At 42.0% G+C, this 20,769-nt stretch overlaps 3 protein-coding genes across 6 annotated transcripts in view; 1 reads left to right on the forward strand and 2 right to left on the reverse strand.

The window, feature by feature from the left end:
- Positions 1 to 20,769, reverse strand: part of LOC113428439 (uncharacterized) — a 196,611-nt gene that overhangs the window by 73,225 nt on the left and 102,617 nt on the right. The gene's annotated exons all lie outside the window — the stretch shown is intronic.
- The window catches only part of LOC113431375 (uncharacterized), a 161,216-nt gene that overhangs the window by 37,825 nt on the left and 102,622 nt on the right, over positions 1 to 20,769 (reverse strand). The gene's annotated exons all lie outside the window — the stretch shown is intronic.
- LOC148131672 (uncharacterized) lies at positions 3,942 to 9,576 on the forward strand. The gene is made up of 3 exons (XM_087953359.1): positions 3,942 to 4,939; positions 5,025 to 5,569; positions 5,655 to 9,576. The coding sequence occupies exons 1-3, from the start codon at positions 4,453 to 4,455 to the stop codon at positions 6,849 to 6,851; spliced, it is 2,229 nt and encodes a 742-aa protein (XP_087809485.1). The 5' UTR covers positions 3,942 to 4,452; the 3' UTR covers positions 6,852 to 9,576.

A 20,769-nucleotide genomic window follows, 5' to 3' on the forward strand; every position in this document is an offset into this window, starting at 1 on the left:
TAGCTATGGAGTTTAGAAATGAGTTTTAAAAAAATTTTTCATGCTTACCATTAAACGTAAATATGTTGTAAATAAAATGAGAACACGGAAACATTCTCATCTCAATATGCTGATCTCTCTCTCTCTCTCTCTCTCTCTCTCACACACACACACACACACACACACACACACACACCAAAAACCGGACACTGAAAAGGCTGCCAAGGAACAGTATATTCAATGCCTTCTCTTTAATCAAGAAACAAGGAATTCCTTAGAATCTTTTTTTTTCCCCAAGTGGCCCTCTTTAAAAAATATATGGAGTGTAACACTTATTCAAAAGTCTTCCAGTATCTGGAGTCACTCAGACATATTGAAGTGAGGCAGGAGAGTAAGTGAAATTTGAAATGATCCAGCTACAGTTTTCTTCCCTCCCGCCTCAAGGCCATTATCTCCACATCAAAGCAACGAGGGAGGCAAGAAGCCAAACACGCTAAAAGGATCTCTTTATTTTTCCTACACAAGGTCACACCCTTACTTTTCCGCATTCAAAGGACAACCTCTCTCTCACCACCACCACCACACACACACACACCCGCAAACAATGTTCTGGGCATTAATCACCATTACATTAACCTGCCTCCCACTGTTGCTTTTGCCAGGATTTCACACAGGGGCGCCCGCTCTCTTCTCGGCTCTCCACCGTAGCACATGTGAAGCACCGTAAAACCTGATAACCCACCGGGCCCCCATCCTTACTACAGCCGCCTGCTAGATGTACACATGCAAAACTCGGCAAAAGAAAAAAAAGAAAGAAAATGTCGCAATGATTGGGGGATCTTGGATGTCTTCTCCTCCCCACACCGCTAAGGAAGGAAGAGGGAAAGCAAGCGTGGTGACACCCGCCACACACACACACACACACACACACGCTCTACCCCAGCCTCCTCCCGCTGCAACTCAGCTCGAAGTGGGAGTCCAGTCCTCCGCGTGAAGACGGCCCCCACTTGGAGGCATGTTTTCGGGGGCAAAAAGTCGTCTTATCGCCCGGCAACACGTATATAGTTTGTCAGCCGGTTACAAATCCATCTGTTGGTGATGCTGTCTATTCCACATTTTTCTAGCTTACCAAGAAATAGTTGTGGTCTACTTTGTCAAATGCCTTGCTGAAGTCTAAACCCAAAGCATTTTTTCTAGTCTGTCTATAGTCACTTTGTCAAAGAATGAAATAAGATTGGTTTCTGGTTATCAGCTTCTGGATATTTCCTTTTCCAGAAGTAGTGCAATTCCTCAAAAAGGAATTTTGGGTGGAGCATTTTTGTATGTTGATTATGAAATTCCCAGTTTTCTACATTGGTTTCGCCCAGATTTTGAGCCAGCCAGCATAAAAGTGATCCTCAAGATACAACTATTATAGGCCTTGCAATTACGGCTGCATGTTGCAATGACTGTTAAGTGAGACGGCTTTCCTTAACTACCTGAATCTCCTGCTTTCCCTGGGGCAGCCATTAATCGAATGTGGGAGTTGCTAAGCAGAGTACTGGCTACCTCAGGGCTGAGGAAAACTCTTGGAGGCCTAGAGCAGGGCCAGGCTTGCCTGCCACAGGCATCCCTGGGGCTCCCCCACCACCCTCCAAGACCCCCTATGTTCTGTTTCCCATCCCTGCCCCTTCCCTCAGCTCCCCAGGGTCCCCATAGGATTTTCCCCACTCCTGCTGGGTCCCTGCAGTCCTCAGGCCTGACTGCCACCCCACCAGGCCTCAAACCCTCCTCCTCCTCCTTACCTTTGAAGATCTCTGATCCTCCTGTTGTGTGGAGGGAGGAATGAAACGCATCCTTGGGCCTCGCGACTGTGTCCTGGAAGCAGCCACCATTTTCAGTGGGTCCTGGATTCGTCCCTGGGTCATCATGGTGGACTTGGGGAAGCGGCTGCCATTTTGCCACACTGTCCACATGGATAACCCAGAAGAGGGACAAACCTCTCTATTTTGCTACCTTAACATGAGGAACAAAACGTACAATAGAAAATGTCTCATTTTTCCAAAATGCATTATGTTAGAATTATCAGAAACATTTGGCATGTAAAAAATGGGTATTGTCAGTGTTGCTATGAGCATTAGGGCAAGACAAGATGCTCAGAGTTGCCTCAGACTCTGAGATGGGTGCGATTAAGTTTAATAATGAATGAATTTAATAATAGGGTAAATGTAAAGCTCATTTCCCAACTCTTTGTCAGTAATGAGGACTTCACACATACAGTGGGTTTCTAATGTACTACAATTGTTAATTTGTAATCTCTCTTTTGTGCAATGGCCCAAAAAACGGCCGGAAAACAGCCTGAAAAAGGCCAAAAAACGGGCAGGGAGAGCCAGTGTTGGGATTAGTCCCAACCGGCTGAATCCTCCCTGTGCCTTTGAGGCGAGTGGTGGGGAGGCAGGGCTGGGTGTGATGAGTGATGTCACCCAGTCACATGACCAACCGGACACGCCTACCCAGCCAGAGAACCGGTTGTTAAGTTATTCCAATCCCACCACTGTCTTAGATCATTAAGAATTTAAAAAATTTCTAAAAAATTAAAATAAGTGAACTGTTTTTTAAATGCTTAGTTGAAAAGAGAAATGGAAAAATTGAAAAAGGAATTTTATAAAAAATAAAATAAAATTGAAAGATTTAAAAATTGAAAAAAGGATTTTATAAAAATGAAAAAAGGATTTTAAAATTGAAAAAGATTTAAAAATGGAAAAAAATTAAATTAAAATGATGTTTAAGAGTTGAAAAAAAGACTTAAAATTGGAACAAGGAATTGAAAAATTGAAAAAAAGAAACTGAAAAAATTGAAAGGAATTTTTCTTAAGGAATATTGAAATATTTTTTAAGTAATATTAAATTCTAGTATGATGTGGTCACTCTTGCCAAAGGTTCTGGCAGCTTCAACTCCCTCTATCTTTTCTTCTCTACTAGTAAGTTTCCTCCTCTACCTTTTGGATGACAAAGTTGTCAGCTAAGTTGGTTAGGAATCTGTTCGATCTCCCACTTGCTGCAGAGTCTCTCCCAGTTGATATCAAAGTAGTTCAAGTCTCCCATTACATTGTGATGTTTTGCCAATAAGTATGCTATTTCCTATCCCATCCATGTATTAACCAGGTTGGATTGTACTTAATCCAGCACTTTCTAAAAAACAGCTTTTGAGAACCTTTTGGCACCTAGGGTTGCACAGGTAGTCCTCACTTACCACTAGAAGCAGACATGCAGCTGATCCATAAAATTTGTGGTAATCCTAGCAGTTGTTTCAAGCCATGTGTCAAATGAATCATAAACAGGGTATAAGAGATTATTCTAGTATTAGGGCATGTTTGCTTTTTCATTGTAATCTTTACTTTTTCACATCATCTCTAAACATTTTATAAACAATTAATATTACACTTTTCTTTGAATCTTACAGAAAAAAAAAGATGGCAATAAGGGCACTCAGGACAACTGCAAATAACAAACAACATTGAAAAGGGAAATAAATCAAGCCAGAAATCAAAATATTTTCCATTTCCTGCAGAAAACCACACAATGCTCCTCCTCCTCTTCCAGAAGTTGTTAGACAAAAGACAAAAAGTTAAACAAGATTTCAAGCCAGAATAAGCAGATTATGTAACAACTCAAGGATACATTACATGAAAAGTCAAGGGAGATTATTTTTCATTCAGCATATCTGGAAGTCAGTTGGAGGAAAAGGTGAATAGTAAAGCCATGTGGAGCAGACAGTAATATAGGCCTCTCCCTGTGAGGAAGAAAATGGCTTGAATGAAAGTACCACTAAACAAGGTATTGTCACAATTCTAGTCTGGTGATACATCAGTGGATTGCCTAAAGGGAGAAACTGTATGAGTGTCTAGATAGTGGGAAAAGCTTCATTAGAAATTTTCATCTCATGAGACCAGAGAACTGTCAACTGCATCAAGGGACTAAACAAGGCATGGTCACGATTCCAGTCTGGTGATACAACAGTAGATTGACTCTAGGAGAAACTGTATAAGTGTCTAGATAGTGGGAAAAGCTTCATTAGAAATTTTCATCTCATGAGACCAGAGAACTCACACAGAAGAAAATCCTTTGAATGTCCAGATTATGGGAAAGTCAAAATTCCACACTGGTAATATTCCAGAAGATTCTCATAGGAGAGAAATGCTTTGAATGTCTTGACTGTTGAAAAACTTTCAGTTGTAATTCCAGCTTGGTGATACATCAGAAGAATCAAAAGAAAAAAAACCTTTCACTGTCCTGACTGTGGGAGAAGTTCCAGTCATAATTCCAGCGTGGTAATACATCAGAGGATTCATGGAAGGACAAACCCTATGAGTGTCGAGATTTTGGGAAAGGTTTCATTACAAATTCCTACCTCTTGAGACATAAGAGCACGCACACAGGACACCTTTTGAATGTCCAATCTATGGGGAAAATTTCAGTCAGAATTCCAAAACAATGATACGCCAGAGTACACACACAGGAGATAAACCCTTTGAACGTCCTATCTGTGGGAAAAGTTTTAGTACTAATTCCAGCCTAGTGAAACACCAGAGGACTCACACAGGAGAGAAACCCTTTGAATGTCCTACTTGTGGGAAAAGATTTAATTATAATTCCGCACTGGTGGTACACCAGAGGGCTCATACAGGAGAGAAACCCTTTGAATGTCCTACTTGTGGGAAAAGTTTTAGTTGTAATTCCGCACTGGTGGTACACCAGAGGGCTCATACAGGAGAGAAACCCTTTGAATGTCCTATCTGTGGGAAAAGTTTTAGTACTAATTCCAGCCTAGTGAAACACCAGAGGACTCACACAGGAGAGAAACCCTTTGAATGTCCTACTTGTGGGAAAAGTTTTAGTTGTAATTCCACATTGGTGGTACACCAGAGGGCTCATACAGGAGAGAAACCCTTTGAATGTCCTACTTGTGGGAAAAGTTTTAGTTGTAATTCCGCACTGGTGGTACACCAGAGGGCTCATACAGGAGACAAACCCTTTGAATGTCCTTATTGTGGGAAACATTACAGTCAGAATTAACCACCTGGTGATACACCAGAGGACTCATACAGGAGAGAAACCCTTTGAATGTCCTGACTGTGGGAGAAAATTTAGTTGCAATTCCACACTGCTGATGCACCAGAGGATTCATACAGGAGAGAAACCCTTTGAATGTCCTATTTGTGGGAAAAGTTTTAGTCGCAATTTCACACTGTTGATGCACCAGAGGATTCATACAGGAGAGAAACCCTTTGAATGTCCTATTTGTGGGAAAAGTTTTAGTGCTAATTCCAACCTGGTGACACACCAGAGGACTCACTCAGGAGAGAAACCCTTTGAATGTCCTGATTGTGGGAAACGTTACAATCAGAATTCCCACCTGGTGATACACCAGTGGACTCACACAGGAGAGAAACCCTTTGAATGTCCTGATTGTGGGAAACGTTACAATCAGAATTCCCACCTGGTGATACATCAGAGGACTCACACAGGAGAGAAACCCTTTGAATGTCCTATCTGTGGGAAAAGTTTTAGTAATAATTCGAACCTGCTGAAACACCAGAGGACTCACACAGTAGACAAACCCTTTGAATGTGTTGACTGTTTAAAAAGTTTCAAACAGAATTCCCACCGGCTGAAACACCAGAGGACTCATATAGAGAGAGAAACCGTTTGAATGTCCTATTTGTGGGAAAAGTTTTAGTGATAATTCCAACCTGGTGACACACCAGAGGACTCACTCAGGAGAGAAACCCTTTGAATGTCCTGATTGTGGGAAACGTTACAATCAGAATTCCCACCTGGTGATACACCAGAGGACTCACACAGGAGAGAAACCCTTTGAATGTCCTGATTGTGGGAAACGTTACAATCAGAATTCCCACCTGGTGATACATCAGAGGACTCACACAGGAGAGAAACCCTTTGAATGTCCTATTTGTGGGAAAAAATTTAGTAATAATTCGAGCCTGGTGAATCACCAGCGGACTCACACAGGAGAGAAACCCTTTGAATGTCCTGACTGTGGGAAAAGTTTCAGACAGAATTCTCACTTGTTGAAACACCAGAGGACTCACACAGAAGAGAAACCCTTTGAATGTCCTGACTGTGGGAAAAGTTTCAGACAGAATTCTCACTTGTTGAAACACCAAAGGACTCATACAGGGGAGAAACCCTTTGAATGTCCTGACTGTGGGAGAAAATTTAGTTGCAATTCCACACTGCTGATGCACCAGAGGATTCATACAGGAGAGAAACCCTTTGAATGTCCTATTTGTGGGAAAAGTTTTAGTCGCAATTTCACACTGTTGATGCACCAGAGGATTCATACAGGAGAGAAACCCTTTGAATGTCCTATTTGCGGGGAAAGTTTTAGGAATAATTCGAGACTGGTGATACACCAGAGGACTCACACAGGAGAGAAACCCTTTGAATGTCCCGATTGTGGGAAAAGTTGTAGGAATAATTCGAGCCTGGTGATACACCAGAGGACTCACACAGGAGAGAAACCCTTTGAATGTCTCGATTGTGGGAAAAGTTTTAGTGCTAATTCCAAGCTAGTGAGACACCAGAGGACTCACACAGGAGAGAAACCCTTTGAATGTCCTGACTGTGGGAATAGTTTCAGTGAGAATTCCAGCCTGGTAATACATCAGAGAACTCACACAGGAGAGAAGCCCTTTGAATGTCCTGACTGTGGGAAAAGTTTTAGTCGCAAATCCCACCTTGGGAGGCACCAGAGGACTCACAGAAGAAAAGAGAAACCCCTTGAATGTCATGATTGTGGGAAACATTACTGTCAGAATTCCCACCTGGTGATACACCTGAGAGAAATCATTGAACTGTCCAGGCTGTAGATGTTATTTCAAGCATAAATCATCCCTTATTGCAGACAAATATTGCACACAAAAGGAAAAGAAAGATGAGTTTAGAGTATGCTTGAATTTCATTTGTGATCCCCTATTGAACATGTAGGTGAGAAATTGATAGCTCGAATTTTCTTTTAAAATGGAAGCATTTGTTCAGGCAAATCTTGTAAATCTTGAAAAAAAATTAACATATACAGATATTTTGAGTGTGGAAGGGGAACTAAAAACTAAACAAGAACTACAGATCGGGTGTTGATTTATCGTGGTGGCCATATATGCAGATGCAAACAAGATATGAGAAAGTTGTTAAGATATATGGCTTTTATTAAGAGCGACAACATTTGATCAAATACTGTTAACAGTGGATGAAAAGTTAATCAAATTATATTATTACTATTATTATTATTATTGTGGAATTATTACTTGTAGAAGCAGCTATTTTGCCACACTGTCCACACTGATAACACAGAAGGACAAACCTCTTTTTTGCTACCTTAACATGAGGAATAATTGTACAATAGAAAATGTTATCAGAAGAATTTGAGATATAAAAAATGGATATTGTCAGTGTTGCTGTGAACATTAGGGCAAGACAAAACGCTCAGAGCTCCATCGAACTGTGAGATTAGTAGCTATTAAGTTTAATAATAAATGAATTTAATAATAAAAATGTAATGTAAAGCTCATTTCCCACCTTTTGCTCAGTGATGAGGATACAGATACAGTGGGTTTCTAATGAACTACAATTGTTAACTTGTAATCTGCATTTTGCATCTCTGACCAATCTGTCTTCCTCAGTTTCCCTTCCCCCATTTTAAATTTAGAATTTCAATTTTAGCTGTACATCAACCCATGCACTCTGTGTCTCTGATGATGTGAGCTGCAATTAGGTTTCTGCCTCTTAATTTATTTGTTGCATTGCTATCTGCTCCTAAATTCTATGAAAGAATGACATTTCATTAGGCACAGTTAAAAAATTAGAATGGCTAAACTGGAGCTGTTTTTATTGGCATTCTTTTCAGATTCAGGGATGGTTTTCTTCATCACTGCCAGTCTGAGAGAAGCAAGTTAGGATGAATCAAACTGTACAACTAAGCTACGTTTTCCTTTTAACATTACAAACTTCTAAAGCAGCCATTGGGTGTGCCAGTGGGTTTGCAGACTTTTGAAAATCATACTATTTCAGAGGATCTATCTGACTCGAAGAGCTGAAGACAGATTAACAGAGTTGGAAGGGACCTTGTAGGTCATCTAGTCCAACCCCCCCACCCAAGCAAGAGACCCTACATCAGTTCTGACAAATGACAGTCCAATCTCTTCTTGAAAGCCTTCAGTGGTGAACTCCCACAACTTCAGAAGGCAAGTTGTTCCATTGGCCAATCGTTCCCACTGTCACAAAATTTCTCCTTATTTCTACATTGAATCTCTCCTTGATCAGTTTTCATCCATTATTCCTTGTCTGCCCTAGAGGTGCTTTGGAAAACAGTTGGACCCCTTCCTCTCTGGCAGCCCCTCAAATATTGGAACACTGCTATCATGTTTCCCCTGATCCTTCTCTTCACTAGACTAGCCATGCCCAGTTCCTGTAACCGTTCTTCATATGTTTTAGTCTCCAGTCCCCTAATCATCCTGGTTGCTCTTCTCTGTACTTTTTATAAAGTCTCTAGTTGTCCACTAACACTCCAAGGGACCTTTCACAATAAGTGCTAATAAGCCTGGTTCCACCCAGTCTATATGTGTAGTTTTGGTTTTTCTTACTAACAGACCCCAAACCGTTAGGATTGGCAGCTATTTTTCTTCCACTCTTGCTCTCAGCACTGGCTCTCCACAGGGCTGTATGCTGAGCCCCCTTTTGTACTCTACACCTACGACTGCACTCCCTCTTGTCCCACTAACTCTACAATAAAATTTGCAGATGACACCACGTTGATGGGACTCATATCAGGAGGAGACGAGACGGCCTATAGGTCAGAGGTTCTCAGACTGGTCTTGTGGTGCAAGAGTCATAACCTTACCCTGAACATCAAAAAGACCAAAGAATTGATTATAGACTTCAGAAGATGCAAAGCAGAGCCTCTCCCACTATACATCAATGGAGACTGTGTGGAAAGTGTTCATAGTTTTGAATTTCTAGGAATTCATATTTCCGACAACCTTACTTGGTCGGTCCACACTATGGCCACTGCAAAGAAGGCCCAACAGTGCCTGCACTTTCTGAGGTTGCTGAAAAGGAGTGGTTTGGGTGAGAAGTTGCTGGTTACTTTTTACCACTCTACCATTGAGAGCATTTTGGCATACTGTGTAACGGTGTGGCATGCTGGATGCTCTGCAGTGGATAAGAAGATGCTCCAGAGAGTTATAAACACAGCACAAAAAATCATTGGTTGCTCTCTTTCTTCTTTGGAAGAGATTGTGAAGACCAGACTCCTCTCTAGAACACTAAAAATCTCCACAAACCGTTCTCATTTTGGACATACATAACAGGGAGGCATTATAGGTGTCTTAAAATGAGGACTAATAGATTGAGAAACAGGGTTTTTTTTCTAAAGCAATAATTGTCTTCAATCAAACAGTGTATTTGTGATTTAGTCCTATTATTATTTTAATTTTTAAATATTCTGTAGTGTGATTGTGATGTGTTTGGGGCACTGTGCTGGAGTAGCTTTCAAATTTCATTGTATTTGTGGAATGCAATGACAATAAAGCTATTCTATTCCAAGTGTAAGACTTTGCTTTTATCTACACTGAATTTCATTTTGTTAGATAGGGCCCAGTGTTCAAGTGTAGACATAGACCCATTAAGGACTAATTGTTGGGTACAATTTGTCAGCCAGTTACGAATCCATCTGGTGGTGATGCTATCTATCCCACTTTTTTCTAGCTTACCAAGAAGTAGGTGGTGGTCTATTTTGTTGAATGCCTTGTTGAAGTCTAAGTATATTATGTCCACGGTATTTTGCTGGTCTACTAATTCAGTCACTATCTTGAATGAAATAAGATTGGTTTGGCATTACCTGTTTTTAAAAAACATATGCTGACTTCTAGTTATTACTCTACTCGTTTCTAGATGTTGGCAGATCTGGTTTTTTATTACCTTTTCCAGTATCTTCCTGAGTATTGATATTAGGCTGATTGGTGTGTAGTTTCCTGGGTCTGTTCCCCCCACCTTTTTTTTTTTTTTTTTGAAGATGGGAACCACATCAGCTCTTTTCCATGCCTTGGGTAGGTCCCCAGTGCTCCAGGATTTTTGAAAGATGTGGTACAGCGGTTCTGAAATAACATTTGCCAGCTCCTTTAGAATTCTGGGATGTAATCCATCAGGTCTTAATGATTTTATTCATCAAGATCAGACAGATGTTCTCTTACTATTTAACTTCCCTGATGACTCTCCGCATTATGAATCAGATTCAACAGACATTGTGAAAGTTGAGGTCCCCATGATGGAGAAGACAGAAAATGTTTTGAAAAAGCCACCAATAATTAGTAGTACTGCTTCACACTATCCTAGTGAGACCACACTTAGAATACTGCATCCAGGTCTGGTCACCACAGTACAAACAAACGTTGAAATTATGGAAAAGGTGCAAAGAAGAGCAACTATGATTATAAACGGTCTGGATACTAAATCGTATGACGATCAATTGAGGGAGCTAGGATAACAAGACTATTGCCTCGTTTAGCAACCATTTAAGATTATGATGATACATAAAAAACCATTTGGCAAACAGTCTTTGCATTTACAACCATCACATTGTCCCCCGATCCTGTGATAGCCATTAGCATGCTTCCCAACAAGACAAACTTCATGTAGAAGGTAGAAATAAAATCAAAGGTATATTGATTCACTTAATGATCAGAAGAGAAGTGAGGTCAAAAGCCTGTTGTAATAAAGCGGTTTTCCAGAATTGCCAATCAGAGTTGTGGTCGTTACGCGAGGACTACCCACATTCATTCATCACCACCCTGAAGGCTTCTTCCTGCGATTGATGGGGAGGAGACCAATGTGCAGTAGGGAGTCTCTCTGGATGGCTTTTCTATTAGAGAGCTGGTGGGCTGCATGAGGAAGGTGCTGTTGCTGGACTAGGAGTGGGGACACCCAAATTGCAGTCCCTCCTCAGCCATGAAAGGTCCCTCAGGCCCAGGCTCACTTGGTAGACCAGACCAAGAAATCAAGTCCACAGGAAAATTCTAACATTTTTTTTTTTATATTTGAGATTGAAGATAATAAAATCTTGCAACACTGTGTTCTGCCTCCCCCCACACAACTTCTTATTATCTGTTGTGAATTAGAGAGGTGTTTGTCTGAACCTGTTTGTAAAATTATTTTGTTTTGTATATTACTTTAAACATTTCAGATTTAAAAAGGTACGCATTTCAAACGGAGCATGGCAACCTTACATAGATTTTTGCATCTACTTTTACAACCCTTTGGAATTTCACCTTGGGGTGTTTATGTTGCCGTATATAGGCAGTTACCTCCTCTTTCTAAGCCTCCATTTTCCAGTCTCTGCTCCGTATGTTCTCTCCAGCTTTGTCCTAATGGAGACTCCTCTGCAGGACAATTTACAGAAGCACATGGCATTTATCATTTGACAGACTTAAAATTTCTTCCTTCAACCATAAAATAGACACTGGGCATGTTTGGATGCAGTCTGGCCTGCATGAATGAAGCTTGCTCCCTTGGGGTCTCTGGCCTGTTGGTGTTCCCACATCCTAAATCCTTGGGAGCCATAGGAAACCGGTCCTAAAAGTTTAGGATGCCAAAGAGAGCGCGGTGGACAACTGAGAATCACAAGCAGCATTGAAATGCAAAGCAGACCAAGGCAACAATTAAAATCTTATTAGTTCTGGAGAACTCCAAAACTCTTCTTCCCCTGCAGGTAACAGACAAGGGGGGGAAAACAGGAAAAGAGTTTTGAGCTGGGCAAATAGGGGTTCTCCAGAGGAACTAATAAGATTTTGATTGTTTCCTTGGTTTGCTTTGCATTTCAATACTGCTTGTGATTCTCAGTTCTCCACAGTGCTCTTTTTGGCATTGGCAAATGTAAGATTCACATAAAAGGGTTGCTTTAATTATGGTTTATAAAATGGTTACACAACATTTGGAAAAAAAACAAGAGTAAAGAGCATGTATATTACAATAAAACATGACAAAGATGCCAAAAATGATAATTTAACCTCTTAGATTAATTATGATTCTTTTTCAGTATACATGTCTAGTGAGATCCATGTTCAAATACCCATTCAATTGGGAAATTTACTGAATGACTTGGATCAATCATGAATTCATAGAACTGCAAAGAGATAAATACTGTATATCTGGAAGTGCTGGGGACAGATCATACATATACACACTAGCTGAATACCTATGCTTCGCTACGAGACTTTGTGATCGGGCATATTTTACTGAGGACAATGTTGAGAGAATCAATAACCCTCCCAAAACAATACTTCTGGCCTTTTTTGAGTTAATATCTCTCCTGCCGCCTTGTCCGGAAACTGTTTCATAGGTGGAAGGCGTAGATATTTTGGTGAGGTAGCGACGTTTATTACTGTAAGGAGCCCCAGACTGCTCCTGAGTGAAGGAGTGGAACATCTGCCAGTTTGAACTGGGGTAACGGAATGTGAGGCAACTGGCAGTTGGAACAGAGTTATTTACTTTGTGGAAAGGGAACTTCACGAGGACAGTGGTGACACCTAAGCAGGAAAAGCCCAAAGGGAACATCAGGCCAGCCATAAAACAAACTTGCATAGGAAAAGAGATTTAATAAAAGGTATTAAAGAAGCCCCTTCGACAAAAGCCCAAATAATTAAGAAAACTAAGGAAACAAGAAAAGAAAACCCTTACAAACACAAGACATGCCAAATCAGCTAAACAAACAGACAAAAGACACAAAATATATTGCAAAGGAGACAGACAGGAGATTGCCACAAGAAAACATTAGGAAACTGATAATCCAATCAAACCACCCTGCAAAGTTTGCCTTCTGCACCCCACGGAGTTTACCCTCCGGCGAAATGAAGACAACCCCTGACAGGATTTAAAACATTAAGAAATACAAACACAAGCACTCACACACAAAAGGAGAAAAAAAGTATAAAAATCAGGGTTTTTATTATACAAAGAGAGCTAGCTCCAGGAACGCAGACTTCTTGCTATCTCTCGCCTTCCTGAAAAATAAAAAGAACCGGCTTCCAAGTAGTTGTCTGAATCCTTGCACTGGAGTTCTCCCAGCAGGAAAACCGAACCCTCAGAAGAAAGGCATTTTCCAGCCTTTCAACAATTGGCGACCATGAAGGTTTTCCAGCCAACCCTGCCACCGGACCGGGCCCGCGGATCCAAACCCAGCCGGCATGGACCTTCTTTGTCCAGGGACAACATCCACGGACCCAGCCCGGAAGGCATAAGGGTAGTAAAGGGAGTCCTTGGGCTTTTCTGCTCAACAGCTGCTTGAAAGCAGGTGAGTACCGCTTCAAATTTATAATCTTACTAGGGAGGGGAGTGGAAGTGTGAGTGTACCAGGTGTGTGATTGTGGGTTTTCTCTGCGGAAACAGTGGGATCTCACCTCCTCTGTGATTACCAGCCACACCCCAGCCAGCTGCTAGCTCCAACAAGCCGTGACCGGCTGGATTTGGGAACGCAAGGGGTGATCACAGAGTGTGAGTCCTTCTGAAGGACGTAAGAAAAACCGAGTGGGCTGAGAAAGGAACTGGTGTTGGGAAATAAATAGAAAGCAGAAAAAATAGTCCCGGTGCATCCCGCAAGCAAAGCCCTGTGCATTTAGAAGGGGCCCGTACTGGCTGCTGGCAAACAAAATTGGAAATAGTTTGCCTTACAAAGCAGAGCAGGTCCTTCCAGATCCCCACCTTTAAGGGAGATCTGAAAACTGACGGCGGAGTGTGAGGAGGGGCCCGTACCGGGCTGCTAGGGGGCAGACGGTCCTCCAAGATCCCTGTTTTTTAGGGGGGGGGGTCTTAAAACTGATGGCGGAGTTTCCCTACGAGAAAGGGGCCCGTACTCCGTGTGTAGGGAAACCGGAGTCCTTTCCAGAACTTTTTTGTCTGAAAACTGACGGCGGTAGCCCGGCTAAACCAAAGTAATCCCCACATCAGGTAGGGAATATGGGAAGTTGTAGCTCGAGGGCAGTGGAAGAGACCCCCTTGGATTACTTGAGGCTTGGGACGAAAGGTTAGTGCCTGTCCTGCCTGGAATGAATAAAAAAGATGCAAAAAGAATTTGCAAAAAAAAAAATGGGCTTTATTGTGAGATGACACGGGTAGACAAATTTGGCCTGATAGCGGTACTTTAGATTATAAAACCCTGAAAGCACTTAGAACATGCATTAAGCCCAGCCAAATACCCTATTGGTACTGCTGGGCTGAAATTGTTAGGAGCAAAGACCTGACCGAGAGAAAAATAATAATAAGGAAAAGCCTGAAACCCATTTCAGGGAAGGGAATACTGAGGCACGGATTATGGCTCCCCTTTTAAGCAAGCCAGTGCCAGGCAGAAATAGGGGACAACTAGAATGTGTTTTTACCCACACCCCCTTCTCTGCCTCTGACCTAGTCATCTGAAAAAAGGATACCCCAGCTTTCAGGGCTGATCCTCAAACAGTTATTAAAACCCTGAAATCTATCATAGACAGCCATAATCAATCCTGGGGTAACATGACTCAGCTGTTACAAGTCTTTCTAATGAAAGATGAACTATTAAAACTGTTTGGAAAAAAAAACAGACCAAATAGCCAAACCACCAACTATCCCTGGTCAGGCAGCCCCAGCCCACATCGCATGGCCAGAACATCACCCTGACCGGGACTATAATGATACCAATCAATGGGATGAACACTAGAGCAAAAGATAATTTACTAGAAGCTCTAGAGGAAATAAGAAAAAAAAACCTTTAAACTAGTCTGAATTTCAAAAAATAAAAAATAAAAAACCAACACAAAGGGAAAAGGAAAACCCTGATGCCTTTTGGGTCCGCCTGACAGAAGCAGCTATTACATATGCCCACCTAGACCTTAGCTGCCTGAAGGACCAAAGGATTTTAGCTTCAGCCTTCGTGGATCAGTCCACCTTAGATATTAAAGAACATTTCCACCGCTTTGTCTCTAACTGGCCAACCTTAGACATAGCAGAGTTGCAAGAGGATTGCTAACTTTGTCTATGATCAAAGAGACAAGCTGAAAGAGGAAGAGAAAGATAGAAAGAGACAAATAGAAAGACAGGAAGACTTAAAAAAAATGTTTGCTGTAATGAAACATGATGCCAGACAAACGCCAGGTAAAACCCCCTATAATTCAAAGAAATGCTGGCATTGCGATAAAGCAGGATGGTCGCAAGGCAAATATCAGCATTGTTATAGGTGCAGACAGGAAGGTCATTTCATCAGGCAATGTAGGCAACACCCCCCCCCCCTCCTGCAACCGGTATCACCCACCACCTAGGAACATGAGGCCAGGCAATAATCCAGTCCATTACACTGAGCAACAAAGTTTCAGTCACCAGGCACCACCCAGCGCTCCCTTTCCTCCAATAAATAATAACAATAGACATCAATGGGAGCAAAGAAGAGAACATGATTTACCCCTTTCTTGACTAAAGCATGACAATGAAAGCACTGAATTCATGGCTACCTTTAATGGGCTGGCTATCCCCCTAGAAAATGGCCCAGAAGGGGAACCCATTGTCACCATTCTTATAGGAGGAAAGAAATACAATTGCTTAGTTGATACTGGAGCCACCTCCTCATTACTGAACCACCATATAAAGCTGCAGTGGCTGAAGGGGCTCAGGATAGCATAATGGGAGTGGGGGGGGGGAGAAATAATCCCTGTAAAACTTACCCACAACGTACCAGTAGAACTAGGACCTTTCACAGTAGACCATGCATTTACTATTTGCCCCCAGTCCCCACTGTCTCTACTAGGAAGGGGTCTCCTATGTAAAATGGGAGCTACCATAACATGAGGCAAACAGGGGCTGCAATTGGAAATCCCAGGAAAAGGCACACACAAGACAATCAGGCTGATAACCAGCAACACAGGGCTTCATGAAGATTTTTAAAAGCCTGCCACCCTCCTTATGGGGCTGGGATACATCAGAAGTGGGACTACTTAAAGGAGACACACCTCTCCTGGCCACAAGTGCTCCCAATTGCCCTCTTTTATATCAGAACCAGACCAAGACAAGATATAGGTATTTCCCCCTTTGAGATCCTTTTTGGTCACCCCCCATACCCTACAAAGCCTAGATCCTCATTCCCTTTGCTTAGATAGGGGGATAGGGTTCTCTCTTCTTATCTTACAGCCCTGCAAAAGAGACTACAGACCCTCTGGACCCAGAGTGCGCTGACACAGACCTTACCCCTGGAAGAAGCCCTGCATCCATATGAGTCAGGAGATTGGGTGTGGATCAAGCTCTTCACCAGAACCTCCCCTCTACAACCCAGGTGGAAATGACCCTACCAAGTTTTACTGACTACACACACCACCATAAAGGTTGCAGAATGAGACTCTTGGCTACATTGGACACATGCAAAGCCAGCAGTCATAGACCATAGCCAAACTCCACCACAATCAATCCCACCCATCAAACTCAAGAAAGATTGGGACACAGATCAATGGACGCTTGCAGCATTCTTCAACACCGTTGAACCACACCACTGTGAGGAACCAAGCGCAAATGTTGCATTACACAAAACTGGACTCCTAGGTGCTGAGTTATAAACTATTTTTTTATTTTTCTCTCTCACCTTCTCCATTTTTTCTTTTTTTTTAAAACCTTTTTTCATCGTATTTTTTTTTAACAAAAAGGACTTTAACCATACCTTACTCATAATTTTTTGATACTTGACCTTTTACATTTTTTTACATTGCCATTTAAAAAAAAAAAAGGGGGGAGGAAGGAAGAAAAGGAATCTAGCAATGGGGAACATGAAATGCAATATATACTATGTATTATTATCTGTAACAATTGTAACATTTGTAACACAAACAACTGCGTTCCTGAAACCAAAGCTTATCCCAGAGAAAGGAAACATATGGGAATATTTAGCAAGAGAAATACTCAACACCACTAACTTTTGCTTAGCAGGAGGGAAATCATAATGTCACTGGGTGCAGCTCACCTAGGGTCACAGAATGCACCAGTCTTAGCAACACAGAACTAAAATGCAACTATACAGAGACCATATCATTTTCATATAGTTACCTGAAGTTCCCACCAGGATGGTTTTTCCTTTGTGGCTTAAAAGCCTACTCATACCTTCCTGCAAATGCCTCAAATGGTCCCTGCACCTTGGGAAGGTTAACCATGCTTATGCCATCCTTACAGAGACGACACAGGAGAGCCTTCCAAACCCTAGACTCAGACTGTGATTCCAAAGTCTCCCTTCCCACAAAAAACAGAATACATCTCATTGGCAATATCCTTGGTAGGGGTACCTGGATTGGCAGTGCGAAATTCTAAAAATTTGAATAGACTAGCATGTACCCTGGCAAAAAAGCTTGAATTCGACCTCCCATGCCCTGGATGCCCTTAACAGAGAACTGAGGGAGGTCAGAGAAGCCACCTTGGAGAATAGGGCAGCAATAGACTTCCTTCTCTTGAAGCATAACTATGGCTGCGAAACATTCAAAGGGATGTGTTGCTTCAATCTGAATGAAACCTCAGAACTCGTAGGGAGGGACATCCACCACCTGAAAGAGCTATCTCAGAATATTGGTCAGGAGCAATAATTCCTGGACTTTTCATGGCTCTTCTCATGGATGCCAGATTTCCATTGGCTCAAAATCCTTATAACAACCACAGTCACCATTTGTGTCTTTGGAGCCCTCATGTGTTGCCTCTGTTGATGCATACCGCCCTGCCTTAGCTGCCTAAAGGCCCGTATTCCCTCTCAGAAGAGAAAATTAAAGGGGAGACAGGCAGCCATGATAATGATCCAGATTGATCACAATACCAAGTATACCCAGACATTCAATCAGAGACCACACTCTAAAAATAAAATAAAAAAATGAAGGATTGTGGAAAGGGAACTTCACGAGGACAGTGGTGTCACCTAAGCAGGAAAAGCCCAAAGGGAACATCAGGCCAGCCATAAAACAAACTTGCATAGGAAAAGAGATTTAATAAAAGGTATTAAAGAAGCCCCTTAGACAAAAGCCCAAATAATTAAGAAAACTAAGGAAACAAGAAAAGAAAACCCTTACAAACACAAGACATGCCAAATCAGCTAAACAAACAGACAAAAGACACAAAATATATTGCAAAGGAGACAGACAGGAGATTGCCACAAGAAAACATTAGGAAACTGATAATCCAATCAAACCACCCTGCAAAGTTTGCCTTCTGCACCCCACGGAGTTTACCCCTCCGGAAATGAAGACAACCCCTGACAGGATTTAAAACATTAAGAAATACAAACACAAGCACTCACACACAAAGGAGAAAAAAAGTATAAAAATCAGGGTTTTTATTATACAAAGAGAGCTAGCTCCAGGAACGCAGACTTCTTGCTATCTCTCGCCTTCCTGAAAAATAAAAAGAACCGGCTTCCAAGTAGTTGTCTGAATCCTTGCACTGGAGTTCTCCCAGCAGGAAAACCGAACCCTCAGAAGAAAGGCATTTTCCAGCCTTTCAACAACTTCAACTCCCAGAATCCCCCAGCCAGGATGCTTTAAGAGGGGAGGACTTTCACTCCCAGAATTCTGGAGCAGGCATACTTTAAGACGGATGGATTTCTTGCTGGCTGGCTGGGTTTTGGGAGTTGAAGTCATCTCCTCTTAAAGCATGCTGGCTGGGGGATTTGGGAGTGGAAGTCCATCCCTTTTAAAGCATGCTGGCTGGGGGGTATTGGGAGTTGAAGTCATGTCTTAAAACATGCTGGCTGCGGGATTCTGGGAATGGAAGTCCATCCCTCTTAAAGCATGCTGGCTGTGGGATTCTGGAAGTTGAAGTCCACCTCTCTTAAAGCATGCTGGCTGAGGGATTTGGGGAGTTGAAGTCATCTCCTCTTAAAGCATGCTGGATGGGGAATTCTGGGAGAAACCATCTTAGTGAGTTAATTGTGAGCGGAAATTGTGGAAACCTGGTTTGTTAACTGTGCTGAGATTCCTTGGACAGAGGTTCTGGCAACTTTCTGAGGATATCAGCTAGGAATTTATCCTAGGTTAGGAGGATCCTAGCATCCTCTTAGGATGCTCTTAAATCCAGCAGATTAAAAAGATTGTGTGTCAGCTGGTGCTCCATTCAAAATCACCACCTGGAGATGCCCACATGATGATATACACAACTTTTGATTGGATAAGCCAATTGAACTATTGGGGGTGGGAACGTTGCCATTACTTTGTATATGTGATTTACGCGCCCATTTTCTCAGAATCAGAATTCTTTTGTTGCTACCACTAGATTTCCAGTAAAAGATATCTTTTCTCTGATTAATGGAGACTAAGTATTTCTTTCTTGGATTTTGAATGGAGCACCAGCTGACATTAGTCTGAATCTGAGAAAATGGGTGTGTAAATCACATATACAAAATAATGGCAACGTTCCCACCCCCAATAGTTCAATTGGCTCATCCATTTAAAAGTTGTGTATATCATCATGTGGGCATGGTTTGTAACACCTCCAGCTCACTTCCCATAACAATTCCCCCTCCCCCCCCCCCGTTACTTATGACAGGCGAAAGATGCAAAGCAAAGGGAGAAAATCTTGAAGGCTGACATTGTGGTTGGTAATATGAACAGGGGGTCGGACTGGATGACCTCTGAGGTCCCTTCCAGCTCTATGCTTCTATTATATTCTGTTCTCTTTTTTATTCTGTTCCCTTTTATGTTCTGTTATATTCCCTATTCTATTTTCTGTTTTATTCAGTTCTGTTTTCTATTCTGTCCTATTATCTATTGGGAAGCAGTTCCATAGGTGGAACTGAGGTAACTGAATGTGAGGCAACTGGCAGTTGGAACAGAGTTCTTTTCAGGTGGGGAGGGGGAGTAGAACTCCTTAGCACCAGAGTTTGTTAAATAATTTCTGCATAAGAAATACTAATGATCCAAGGGTCATTTCAAAAAATCCTCTCTTAGCAAGCACTTAGAAGCCAAGAGGAACATACATGCCAGATTTCAAGTTTGTAGGCTTTACGGTTCTGGAGATTTTGTGATGACGCATGAGTGGTTTTTGGCTTTTATATATATAGAAGATATATGTGAGTAGACTCACACTTTTTGATGTAAATGTAGTGCAACGGGATTAGGTGAGTGGGTGGATTAACTGGTGAAATGATCCCAAGAGCCTTAGTAACAGTTAAAGGACCATGTTTGCCAATGGAAGTCCACTACAACAAATAAATGATTTTCTTAAATAATGATTTAAAAAAAGTTCTGGGTTAAGCACAGTTGTGCCACTTTAATCCATGGATGGCACACCATCAGAGAATCCTGTGTTTGTTTGCTAGACATGGAATTAAAAACAAAATTCCTGAAGGCAAGCAGTGGCAGATTAGTTCCAAATTGTTGCCAAGAAAAGAACATGCCTATACAATTACAAGGAGTCAACCTTAAGATGTGGGAGATGATAGATCTGAGGTAGATCGGTTCGAATGAGACGCGAGACCATTCTAGTGAGTTCAGCTCTTTATTTGGAATAAGAACAGTCTGAAAAATCCAAGCCGCGACAGCCCTTCATATAGGCTGGCTCGCGGCTCGGCGGCCAATGGCAGCGCTTTGAATCTCCCGCAATCGGCGCGGCCAATCGCGGTAGATTCTTAGCGCTCCAATCACGGCCGGTGTTTCGACCAATCAGGTCGCTGTCCGTCCGGACAAATCAGCTGTGAGGGTTTGGAGTATGCTAATATAGTACACCCCTCCCCTCTTGGTTTCGTCTGTTGGTGCGTCGTGA

This window comes from Notechis scutatus, chromosome 2 (assembly GCF_049901735.1).
Source record: "Notechis scutatus isolate UNSWTSFEM ecotype Mainland chromosome 2, rNotScu1.2, whole genome shotgun sequence".
Taxonomy (NCBI): Eukaryota; Metazoa; Chordata; class Lepidosauria; order Squamata; family Elapidae; genus Notechis; species Notechis scutatus.